The sequence below is a fragment of the Pteropus medius genome, unplaced genomic scaffold, assembly GCF_902729225.1.
Source record: "Pteropus medius unplaced genomic scaffold, Ma_sr-lr_union100, whole genome shotgun sequence".
Classification (NCBI taxonomy): domain Eukaryota; kingdom Metazoa; phylum Chordata; class Mammalia; order Chiroptera; family Pteropodidae; genus Pteropus; species Pteropus medius.
The window spans coordinates 132836-146210 of NW_024340697.1; the positions used below are offsets into that span (position 1 = coordinate 132836).

The 13375-nt window shown below is 39.6% G+C and overlaps 1 protein-coding gene across 1 annotated transcript in view; it reads left to right on the top strand.

Moving 5' to 3' along the window:
* Positions 1-3794: 3794 nt before the first annotated feature.
* Positions 3795-13375, top strand: part of ACE2 (angiotensin converting enzyme 2) — a 39987-nt gene continuing 30406 nt past the window's right edge. Inside the window, exons 1-2 of the mRNA XM_039873431.1 lie at positions 3795-4146; positions 12625-12783. Coding sequence (XP_039729365.1) covers positions 3961-4146; positions 12625-12783 — 345 coding nt within the window. The 5' untranslated portion in view covers positions 3795-3960. The remainder of the gene's footprint in view (positions 4147-12624; positions 12784-13375) is intronic.

The following is a 13375-nucleotide window of genomic DNA, read 5'->3' on the forward strand; positions in this document are numbered from 1 at the left end:
ACACTGAGTCATCGTAAAAAGAAAAAAAAAAAAAGGACATGTAAAATAATGTTCAGGCAACATCCCAATTAGGATAGAATTTTAGAAATTTAAGTTCTAGAAAAATTTCTTCCTTAAATGGTTTAAAAATGCAAAACTGGTACAATCCAGGCAGTACGTTCTAGTTTTGCTTATGTGACCCTGCTTTTTCTTAGAATACAACAGTTTCCTACAGAACTCCTATGCACAATTCTCTCATTTCCCTCACCTCTCAGAGTTCCCTGATTATTACATGGCTCATCTAATATTCAGTGGCTTTTATTACTAGGCTCCCAGTATTCTTCTCTGTGTTCTTGTGTAGTAATTTATATAATACTTATGACATTCCTATGAGATGGGTATAATATTGTCATCAACTTTGAAATAAGGCAATTAGGTGCAGGGGGAATATTATCTGCCTGAGGCCACATAGCTAATAGTGGCAGAAGGAATCTGTTATGCTACTTAAGTCTTATAAATGATGCTCCTGTGATTGCGGAGAGCTGTCCATCCTCTGTCTTCTCTTTCGTGTCTGAAATGTGCTTCCAATGACATTATTTTAGACCCATTTACACTCTTATTTACTTTCTTCTGGATATTCTCCTGCGTTCTCTATAAAATTGTGGTCCTCGGTAATGAGCATAATGCTCTAAATTATTTTGTATACAATACGTCTATTAACAAAGTCCAAGAGAATGTAAGATGGATTTACCTTCCGTTGGGCAGCCAGATTGGATTTACAGCTCATATTAAGCTTTTATTCAACCCGCTTGACTGGGCTGCTGTAGTAGTTTCCTGGCTGGACTCCTCCTGCATCCACCCTTACCTCATAGTGTCTGCTTGCTTGAGAGTGATCTGGTTAAAACTTTTGCCAAATCACGTCTCGGCTTGAAGCCCTCCAATGTCTGCCCACATTCCTCAGAGTAAAAGCCAAACTCCTACAGTTCTCCGGAAGGCTCTCCTGGTGGGGCCCTCGGCTTCCTCTCCATCTTCGCCCCCTGCCATTTAACCACTCTGGCCACAAAAGGCCTCTCCGTTGAGACCTGCCTACACTCTTTGCTGTTGGCTCTGCCTGGAACACTCTTCCTCCAGATATCAACATGGCTTTCATCCTTTCCTTCAGGTCTTTGCTCAGATGTCACACTGTCATCCCCACCCCATCATTCGCCATCCTCTTGTCCTGCTTATTACAGTCATAGCACTTATCATCAACTAGGTGTTTCTTTCCTCTACCCCAACTCATTTAATATGATAGCCACAGGAAGTTTTCCTGTCTTATTCATTAGTGTACATCCAATATCTAGAATAGTGCCTGACATATAGTAGGTAGACAATAAATAATTGTTCAATCAAGATTCTTATTGTTTTGGACATGAACTGTTGTTGATCAGAGGACCGCTTCATCCTATATATAGTGTGCACTTGTTTCTGAGACTTTTAGATCTCTCGTTGTAGAACTTCACATTTAGTTAAATCCCTTATTGAAATGGAAGATACGCTGTGTCTTTGCTTCTTTGTTTATCATTCTATTGTTTTATCAGAAAGGAAATGAGGCAGGCAACATCCGACTTGTTCCTAGTGAATCCCTAGATATATATTTAGGGCTAGAGATGTATATTTTCCAAGTGCAAACCACATTCTACAAATTATATGTCATGGTTTTGAAAGGTATCAGGATCAAGAGCTCTTCCCTCTGCCCCTTTTCGCGCTCAGCCCTTTTGAAAAGTAGAACAGGTTTCCTGCCTCTCTAGTTCCTAATGTTTTCTGGCTCCATTCTTTCTCAAAGAGAATCTGTTCCTTTAGGCCAATCGTTTACATGGGTCCCATCTCCTGGGTCTTTAGTGGATTCTTTCCGTTCTCAGATGGACTCGGACAATGCGTCTGGGTAGCCATGAGAATAGCAGCATCTTCTCAGTGGAGACTGAACGAAAATTTCACCAATACAGTCACTACTTGCACTTAGCCATCACTGCGCTGGTTTTCCTCCAGAGTTATTTGGACCGTTCTCTTATTTTTCTCACTTCTCAAAATGTCTTGGCTTCCAGAATTTTCCTGCCTCACTGTTATTTCAGGCTCTTTGTCCATCTATTTTTAGCTTTTGGATTTTATGTCCAGCTTTCTCCATTTCAATTTGATCACGTTAATCTTATTTTCTGCCTCAGCTAATTGAAGTTAGACTACTCCCTTTTTTTCTAAACCCAAGTGCTTCCTTCAGGAAGTGACGTCAGTAGAGTTTTGTTTCAGCTTTTATTAAACTCTTTGTTGAGTCTCACGTGCTGTTTCCCCTTCTCTAGACTCGTTTTTTGCTTAAGGCCTGTGAGAAGGGATCTCAGCTTCCTCGAATCTGGGAGGAGCCTTACTGAAACTTCCCTGATCCCTCAATGTTCTTTTAACATTCGTTATCATAATTACTTAAATTTATCAATTACTTTATTTTCTTAAAAGATCATGTATTTCAAGTTGCATCAACGACAGTAAGTATCCACCTCCTTTTGATGTGGCCGAACCAAATCCATCATCTTCACCGAAGGCACTGTCCCTCCGCTGCCCTTGATCTGCACTTCCATTATTGCTCTTAGACTATTGACTATGACTTAAAGGCTTGTGCTCTAGAATCAAGCCGCACACATTAGTGTCCAGGCTCTACCACTTACTAACCGATTGAGCTTTGGCAATTTATTTTTCTTTGAGCCTCAGTTTAATAATCTGTATAATGGTGATAAAAAATATTTACCTCTAGGTTTTTGTAATGCTTAAATGAGATATTATAATGGAAAGCATTTTGAACAGTTGCTTATAATTATTTTTTTCTATTGTACCATAGTATGTACAACTTTGTAATTAGGGCAAGTAGTGGAAACTTTTTTTTCAAGGCTTGGTTACTGCCATTTCGCTTGGACTTGGAAGACTTGTTTTTCTGGGTGAAGAAATGTTTTCCCTGTGTGAAAGTTTCATAATTACGGTCAACCAGGCTCATGAGCCTTGCCATTTAAAGTGGCTCCTTTCTTTTACCTATGACACTAATACCTACACCCTGGGAATAAGGACACTGACTCATCTTCTGAGATTCAATAGGATAACCACCGAAGTCTCTTTGAACTCTATATTGCCATGATTCCCTGGCTAAAGATGACAGGAACCTGACACGGACACTCCTTGGATTTCATCCCATGCAGAGGCATTCTTACTTCCTTGTGACGTTGAATGAGGTTTGAAAGGTAAGTGAAAGGGAAGGAGGCACACAATGAAGTCAGCCATAGAACCAGTGTTTAACGTGGTCATCTAAGGAATAAAATGAGCCTTTTTAAGGTTTCCCAAGCCAGATCAGGAGAGTTAAACTGTGGAGTGGAGAGTAGTCTTATTTACTTTTTTTAAAGACCACGAATTAAAATTTATCAGAAAATGAATTGCATAAAGACAAGGGTAAAGGTGTTTATTTAGGAAGTGAAAATGTTACCAACATAGTTTCTGTGAATATGAGCTTGAAATAAAAAGAAAGGATAATTTACTATTAACAGAATTGTTTGAAAATCATATAAGTACCATCATTAGCCCCATGATCCCTAATTCTAGGTCACTGTAAAATTATAACACCTTCAGGGTATTCTTAACAGCTTTTTAGGAACTTATTAACCAAATATACAAGTTTTGACTTGGCCATAAAAGCTAGGAGAATGATGATTCTCTGAGATTAATGAGTAACATTTGTTTATTTGATTTACTTTTAAAAAAATCATTCTAAAATATGCTTACTGTCCTCTCCAGGATGAACTTTATATTGGTTCAGCAGATTGTTTACTGTTTCTTCTTTTTTTTTTTTTTCTGTCTTCCCTGCTCAGTGCCCAACCCAAGTTCAAAGGCTGATGAGAGAGAGGATCTCATGAGGAGGTTTTACTCTAGGGAAAGTTGTTCAGTGAATGGGGTCTTGGCGCACAGAGAAAGATGTCAGGCTCTTTCTGGCTCCTTCTCAGCCTCGTTGCTGTAACTGCTGCTCAATCCACTCCTGAGGAACTGGCCAAGACATTTTTAGAGAAGTTTAACACTGAAGTTGAAGACCTGTTTTATCAAAGTTCACTTGCTTCTTGGGATTATAACACCAATATTACCGATGAGAATGTCCAAAAGATGGTGAGTGTTCGTGGGTGCATAGGGGTGTTTGTTGCTTCTTAAAGGTTAGATTACTGCTCACACAAATGAAAAGGGACATCAAAGAAGGGTTCTCAGCTGGGAGGTTGGATGTTTGGCTCAGTATTTCTGATTCTTGAGTCCTAGATGACTGAACTTAATTGAATTTGGGGTTCATTTGGAAAATTGTTACAAAATTATTCACTGGTCTCGGTCCAGATTCTTGGACACCAGTGCACATGCTACATAAAGTTGCCACAATAATTCTCATCGTAGTCGGGGTTTCAAAGCATTTCATGGAAATGCTATAAATTATTTAGATAATAATTTCCTCAAGCCCGCAAAGTCAACAGGAATATGTAAAGGCTTTCTCAAATAATATATTAACTGAAAAATGCAACTGGAGGCTTAGTGAAAGAGGTAGCTAGTAATTATCTAACCATGGATCGGGTGAGGCTGGACTTGGAAATTTCTTCCTTTGCTGTCACAGAGTTCTGAGGGACTTCCGAAGGTTACAGAATCCATCCGGAGCCCTCCAAGAAAAAATATAATTAAACCACTTCCGACAAATCTCAGAATGCTCTGAGAAAGCAAGATGCTTTGTTCGATGAGTACAAGGGTTTAAGGTTTCTTTTCTCACAGATCTCAAAGCAGTATCCTTACACATTTAGTGCTGGAAATTGAGCAACATCATTTAAAAAAAAGATTTTCGTGGCATTTTTACAGTAATACATTCTTTCGAATGCGTAGTTCAAAAGCTTATTTTTTCCCCCCAGTGATTAGTAGCTTGCATGTTAAAATTAAATTACTGCCATTCACTGGACAGATCAAATCTGAGACCTACAGTCTCATTTGAAATCCTCCAGTGTTTTTTTTTTTCTTTTTTTTCCTATTTTTCTAAAGCTCAAAGAAATCCAGGAGATTTTGACAGTCCAGTATTGTAACAGTAGATCATTTTTTTTTCTTGTCCCATATTTTGGTCTTACCTCTTTTCATCTCTTCGTTGTTGCTTTTCTCTCTCTTTTTATTTGATCTCTGTTGGAGGTGCCTGTAGTGTGTTGTGTATCTGTTTTCATGCTTAGCTGAATGGTACTGTAGGTGGTAGAGGTATATCAGCATCATGCCTTGGAGCTCTGGAACTAGACTGCCAAAGTCCAAATCCTAGCTCCACCACTTTCTGGCTGGGCGAACTTGAGCTGGTTAATTGACCTCTCTGCACCTTAGTTTTTTTTTTGTCTGTGAAAAATAACATAATGATCATATCTGCCCTATAGGGTCATTGTATAGATTGAATTAATTCAAAAACCAATCAGAATAGGGTTTGATGCTTGTGCACATAGGAGAACAATAAGATATCATCGTTATTAGTGTGAGAGGGAGTTATAGTTGCTGAAGAGACTTGTAACAGTTCTGTCGAGTGCCCAGATGCTGAGAAGGCCTGTGATAGAATAAGATGTAGCGAGGCTTACTGAAATCATCTCTGGATCATTAAGTGCTATCGCTTTTGAATTACAGTGCTTGATAAGAGCAAAGGCCAGAAATGGAAGGGCATAAATGAAATTGGCCAAATTGAAAGAAAGTTTGGGCCATTTAAAGGCACGGGAAAATATTTGAGTGCAAGAAGCAAAAGAGGGGCCAAATATCTCCTTCCTCAAGCAGTGGTGAAGGGTGCATTAGCGCACTTCGGTGCACCTGTGTGGGTTACCTGGGGAGAGGGGCAGTGGGCAGGGAGGGAAATGGCCCTTCTTTCTATTCTCGTATCACATGTAGTGATATCCGCTAATGAAGTAGGCACTGTGGATGGTGCCATGAGAGGTACCAAGATGGGCAGGCTGCTGGCGGCCATGCTTAAAGATAGAAGATTTAAAGATTTGAGAAATGGAGAATGTTCCCCAAAAGAGACCCCAAAAGAGAGCAACTGGAATGATTTAAGGGGATCAGAGAGCATTAGGAGGGAAAGCAGAATTAACTGTACAAAGCCTAACTCAAAAAAGAATTAGTCTGAGATGGAACAAGAAAGGATAGCATGTTTATAATTGTATTGGCCAAATCTTTTCATACTAGGAAGGTGGTGCCTTTGACTGCTCAAAAGAGATGAATTTACAATAAACAGAATGAGGTGCCATTGACATTACAGGTGGTGAAACTGGTAAGACTTGTAAAACGAGGCCATTTTTTTTTCCTTTTCTCCTCCTCTACCTCCCTCCCCTTTGGCAACCATCAGCTTGTTCTCTGTATCTATGGGTCTGTTTCTGTTCCGTTTGTTCATTTGTTTTGTTTTGTTTAGATTCCACATATAAGTGAAATCATACAGTATCTGTCTTTCTCTGTCTGACTTCTTTCATTTAGCTTCATTTCATTCCTTTTCATTGCCGAGTAATAGACAAACTAGGCCATTCACTAATCTAAAACAGTGAGACATTAAAAACAATAGATGAGTTCTCGAAGTATTTAAGCAAACGTAAGGACTGTAGATCCACTGTGGGTAAGGAAGTACTGGGTCAAGTGCTCTGATGGACCCAGATATTTACTCTTCCCGATATCAATGACCAGGGTTATATCATTTTGCATTACCATCGCGCTGCAGGTGATGTGACTGTGTCCTTCATCATGTGATTTATTTAGACAAATGGAACATTAGTAAACGTGATGCATGTGGAGGCTCAGAATAGACTTGAACAATGGGGCTTATCTTTTACATCTCTGCCTTTGCCATGAGAACATGCCTGCCCTAGCCAGCTAAAGAATGAGAGACACGTGGAGTAGTTATCCCAGCAGAAACTGATCCCCCAAAGTTGTAAGCCAATCTAGTCAAGATCAGCAGAGCTCCCTGGCAACTTCCAGTGATTCCAGGCACCTAAACAATAAGCACTTATGCCGCTGAGGTTTTGGTTGTTTGTTATGTAATATTATTGTAACAATAGATAAATAATATAGGAGGGGAAATTTGGGTCATGTTTCACAGTTGGAATCTTGGGCTTGCCAGCCTATGGATGCGACCTAGCATGGTGATTTTTAGATCAAATTCTGAGAAAATACTTTAAAATAATAGAAAGCATCAAAATTTAATCAGTGTGGTATCCCCAAAGCTCCCTACTTAGAAGAATTCCATCAGATACAGATAAGGGGAAAAGCTTGGTTCAAAACAGGTCTCCAAATAGTTCAGAAATTCAGTGAAAATTAATTCCCAAACACTTGTCGTGTACTAGATAATAAATTGCCCCCTTACTTTATAGCATATCCAGTTCTCCTGTCTGAGATTGAATATTCAAAATTAAACTGTAATTATCTCCTCAGTAAAATGATATTACTTTTTCTGCATCGCCTCTTCTTTGTAAGTGTATTGTTGGCTTGATTTTCTAAATAGGGTCCTTTGTAAATCAGAGGGTTTTTTTTTTCTTTTTTTGCAAAGTCAGAAGCTCTGTAGCAACATCGGAGGTCCCTGGACAGTTATTCCTGGAAAAGAGCAAAAAGGTCCCATTGCAGCCGAGGCAATCCAGGTCATCGTTCTAGTATTTGGCAGTAACTTGTACAGCTGCCGCAAATGTCTGTCCACGCAGCTCAAGAGGGTGTTGAAAAATGCCCTCTCGGAGCTCCAAAGGTCCCTGAGAACGCTTCATAAATATTTTTTGGTGAGGTATCAGAAGCCGTGAAGAGAGAGCAGGAGGCCCGTACTTCCCCTTCGGGTGTTCTCTGGGGCTTCTTCAGCCCTTCGCTGCTGGGAGTCCCTAGAGTCCTTGGGCATGCCTGATTCCTGAACCTGTTTCCTTGCCTTCAGGGTAATTTTAAACTGCTCTTATGTACCCAAGGGGAATGTAGACTTCATGCCTGTCTCTGACGAGTCTGTCTCATCCTCCCTGACACACACGATTATCTACACACGGGTTCAGAGGTGGAGAAAGATCACTGTACTGGAAATACAATGGAATTCAAGAAATTCGATGCTATTGTGACTCTCCTGACCTGGCTGTGAGACCTTGGGCAAGTCACTTATTTCTTTGTCTCTTGAAATGTAAGGGTGTAGATGGGCACAGTAGATAACAATTGTGAATGAATATGGTCCACGTGCAGACAATTAACACGAGTCTAGTGCATTGGAGGCCTTGTTCATATTACTTTTCTCTTGTCATGAAAACTTGATAGTGTCCCAGTTTAGCGATGTAATTTTGGTGAAATTAATCTCGAGCGACTCAAAATGACATGTTTATGCCCACATTTCACACGATTATTCACTGATGTAAGCATTTGGACAGGACGCCAGGCGACCCCCAGCTACACCCAAGAAGGATAGTCTGGTGGTCAGGAACTGCCACTGCTTCTTCATGTATGCCAGATAACTGGGAAAAAGAGTATTACATCAATTTGGCTAAATCCTTTGGTTTGGAACAGTTCTATGAAGGGTTCAGACCTAGTTATAGGACCTAGGGAATAAGATGATTTTTTTTTTTGCTTTTATTATTGCAGGCTTTAAACAACAGTTTTATTGAGATATAATTCATATACCATAAAATTCACCAATTTAAAGTATGCAATTCAATGCTTTTTAGTATAGTTACAGAATTGGACAACCATTACCACCATCTAACTTCAGAACATTTTCATCACTCCAAAAAAGAAACCACGTGCCCAGTAGCAATCGCTCTTCCTCTCTCCACTCTCACTCCTGAGCAACCACTAATCTGCTTTCTGCCTCTGCAGATGTGCCTACTCTGAACATTTTAGATAAATGGAATCATACAATAGGTGGTCTTTTGTGACTGGCTTCTTTCACTTCGCATGTTGTGGCATGTAACAGTCCTTTGTTCTTTTTTCTTGCCAAATAGTATTCCATAATATGAATTTTTCTTTACTTTTTATCATAAAATTTTCAAACACGTAAAAAAGGAGAGACCAGTATATTGAATCTCCTAGTACTTATCACCCAGCTTCACCAATTATCAACACTTCGACCAATCTTCTTTTATTTTTCTACTCAACCTTATGTATATTGGATTATTTTGAAGGAAATCCCAAACAGCAAATAGTTTTGTATGTAACTATTTCACCTTGTAACTCTCAAAGTAAGAATTTTTAAAACAACCTTAATAATACTACTATGCCAAAAACTTAGCGATAATTCCTCAGTATCATCAAATATCTAGTCAACATTCAAATGCACACTACGGTCTCATATATATTTTTTAATTTCACCTGGTTTATTTCAATTAGGATCTAGCAAAGTCCTCTCCTTCCAATCGGTTTGATGGATGTATTTTAAGTCTCTTTTAATCTATAGAGTCCCTTTCTCACTTTTTTTTTTTTGCAATTTATTTGTGGAAGAATTGAAATGTTGGTCCTATAGAAATTCCCTCTTAACGTTGTTTTACATGCTCTTTTGTCCCCTTTATTTCCTGTACGTGTATATTAGATCTAGGGCAGAGGTCAGAACACTTTTTCCGCAACAGGCCAGACAGTAAACATTTTGGGCCTTGTGGGCCCTCCCACCTCTGTTCAACTCAGCCATGGTAGACTATGCAGACTATTTGACTGCCATCGTAATGCAAAAGAAGCCATAGACAATACATAAGTGGGTGTGATTATGTTCCAATACAATTTTATTCGCAAAACGGAAGGTGGGCCTGTCCTCATCTAGATACTTGATCCACTCAGGTTTCACCTGTGAGTTATTTAATAGGCTTGGGAGTTGAATTTACACTACTAGCATGGTGCGGGATTATAGAGCCAAGAGATTAACAAAAAACTAGTTCAGGTCTCCAGAGCTCTGGAATAAAGAATAGCTTGAGATGGAACAGTATGTCCTAAGGGGTCAAAATTCAAGGCAACGTAATGTAATTTTTTTTGATGATTTAAAGTATAACATTTGTAGTATGGTAGTGATAAATAAAACATATCTTTAAAGTTCACATATGCAGAATAATAAAAATGTTCTAAGACTGAGGCCTTTTGGGGATTGTGAGTTGTTTCCAAAGTAGATTGAGAATAAAATTATTCCTATAATTTGGTTTCAAAATTTTACTGAAATTTTGCTTGATAGCAAATAATCCCGGATTGGGTGAATAAAGGGTAGGGATTGAGAGGTGAGTGGTGGATTACAGAGATGAGTCTGTGCTGTAAACCAAACTCATTCTATAGGTCTCTCCTTCACACTCATGCGTGTTCGAAGACTAGAATGTGTCGAATACAATCTATGGTCAATGGGTAAAGAGCATTATCTTTGGAGATAAATATACCTGGGTTGACACCCTGGTTCTTCCAATTACTAGCTGTGTGACCTAGGGAAAGTTACTTACCCACTCTGTGCCTCATTTTGCTCATTTGTGAAGGGAACAGAATCACTACTACCTCACAATATTGTTTGTGAAGATTAATCAATAAGTAGTTCCTGAGGGATTGCGTCAGCTTGATAAAAAGATAAATCATTTTTCATTTCCACTGCCACTATTCTTTTCATCACTTGTCTGATTCATCATTGCCACTTCCATGCACCACTTCCATCATGTCACATGCCTGCATGGAACCCTTAAGTGACTTCCTAGCGTTCACAGGATAAAAGTGAAATTCCTTGGCCTGGAAAGTACAATCATGCCTGGAATCTATACTAGTCACCTATTGTGTAAAAAATTGCCACAAGCTTAGCAGCTTAAAGCAACACACGCTTATGAACTCACAGCTTCTGTGGGTCAAGAGTCCAGACAAAGCTTAGCTGTATCTTCTGCTTCTGAGTCTCATAGTTTGCAATCAAGGTCTTGTTCTCACTGGCGACTCGATGGGGGGATGAATCCACTTCTGAGCTAATGTGGTTGGTGGTAGCTTGATATCCTTGTACGCTGTTGGACTGAGGTCCTTAGTTTCTTACAGGATGTCATCCAGAGGCCATCCTCAATTCCTTGCCATGTGGCCCTTTCCACAGGGTAGTTTGCAACATGGCATCTTGCTGCATTCAAGTCAGCAAAGGAGATAGTCTTCCAGCAAGATAGAAATCTTATATAACATAAACATGTTCAACCTGTCACTTTGGGCATATTCTACTGGTTAGAAGTGAATCATGGGTCCTGCTCACACTCAAGGGGAGGTGATCACACAAATTGGTACGACTGGGAAGTAGAGATAATGAGAGCCATCTTAGAGTCTGTCTACCGCAGGATCCAGGATCCAGATGCTAGCAGTTGATTGCCAGCTCCACTATTTATTTCTGTCAGCCCCTTAATGCACATATGAAAAATGGAGATAGAATGATTTTCTATCTCACGGGGTTGTTAAGGAGATCCAACGAGGTAAATTATTTTGCAAAATACTCTACACACATCCAACTCTTTCCTACTTTAAGGTCTGTCTTAAGTCCCACCTTCTCCATGAGGGCTTACCAAGTCTAATGGCCCGCGTGAGTCTCTCTTTTCCTATGACAGAAACTGCTTGGCTCACTCATAGTTTATACATTATCATATGCTGTTATACATCATTAGTGAAACAGTCACGATGCATATTTTATCTGTCTGATAAAACTGTAAGCAATTTAAGGACAAGAACCTTTTTTCTATAAGTAATAAAATAGCCAACTTTTTTGAATGCATAGGATGTATCATATTTTTATTTAAGTCCTCTTATTACTCTTTGAGGTAAGTCCTATTATTACTCTTATGTTAAAGATAAGATGACTGTAATCCAGAGAGACTGAATAATTTACCCAAGGTCACACATCTAGTTAGAGGTGTCTGACTCTAGGAGTGGAGCTCTTACTTGCTTCATATGCTACCTCTTTTATATGGTCTAGAGAAGTACAATATACAAAGTAGTTGCTCATTTTAGTTTTTAGTAAAATAGAAAGGAATTTATGCATTGAAGGAAGACTGTACTAGAAAGTCTGGAGGAGTCCATTTGCCTCCTGATGTTCAAGAGAGGGGCCAAGCGAGTCCTGGAATCGTCACTTACTTGTTGGTTTCTTTTGATGGTAAAAAATATCATGGCTACCAAATGGCTATACTCTGGGCAACCTTCTTGGGGAACGTAATTTAAGATCAGAATCTTTGGTAAGTCATGGCACCATGGAGCTTACTGAAAACTGGTGCTCATTTCTCATGGTTCCCATGGACATGAGGGTCTGTATTCCCATTAAGTCCACTCTGAGCTCCATAGTCTCTCCTCTTAGAGCATTCATCCTTGAATCCTGGTCAACTCAACCATGTCACAGTGCTAAGGCCACAAATTACAGGGCCCTACAACGTGAATCATCTGTGAGAATTCACTTCCAGTTCTGGGGACAGGACCCTTGGGAAAACTAGGCACTGGGCCAGAAAGAGAGAGAGTGACCAAGAGTGGCTTGGTCACTCTTAACTTAAACTTTGACCTTCAGTAAAGTAGAGAACTAAACCACTCAAGAAATATTAGATGTTCCACCAGATGTTCTCTGGACCATATCTTCTGTCTTCTGTTCTGTTTAAGCAGCGTCATTCTGACTTCAATTTAATTTTTTTGTCATTTCAGAATGAAGCCAGGGCCAAATGGTCTGCCTTTTACGAAGAACAGTCCAAGCTTGCCAAAGCTTATCAGCTAGATGAAATTCAGGATCCCATACTCAAGCTACAATTACGGATCCTTCAGCAGAGTGGGTCATCGGTGCTCTCAGCAGACAAGACCAAACGAGTATGTGAACATGCTAGTACTGATCCCAAGAGTTGAAATATTTGAGGAATATTAAACATTAGTATCTCGCATGGCTGCTTCCTTTATCTGCAAAGAGTGTAATGCTGCTATTAAAAAGAGCTCTGTGCCTAGGTAGGGTGACCACATAATTTATCATCCATACTGGAATCCTTCTGAGAGTGAAAGAAGACACTGGTAATAATTATGTTAGGACACAGAGTTAAACCGGGATTGTCTGGGCACAGTAGTGTATATGGACACCCTCTACAGAGGTAACTTTTCTGAGGACCAGGCAGCCTGAGGAATACACTTAGTCTATGTCTGTGGTTCTCGACTGGTGGTGATTTTGTCTCTCAGGGACATTTGACAATATCTGGAGACATTTTTGGTTTTCACAACTTGGAAGGGATGCTATTGGCATCTAGTGGGTAGGGATGCTGCTAAGACAGCCCCCAACGACAAAGAATTATCTGGTCCAAAATGTCAATAGTGGCAAGCTTGAGAAACCTCATATTGTAGTATAATTCTTTCCTGCTTTCATTCTTGATTCTCCTCTGCAACCTCTTTAGCAAGTGACTAACGACCTCAGCTC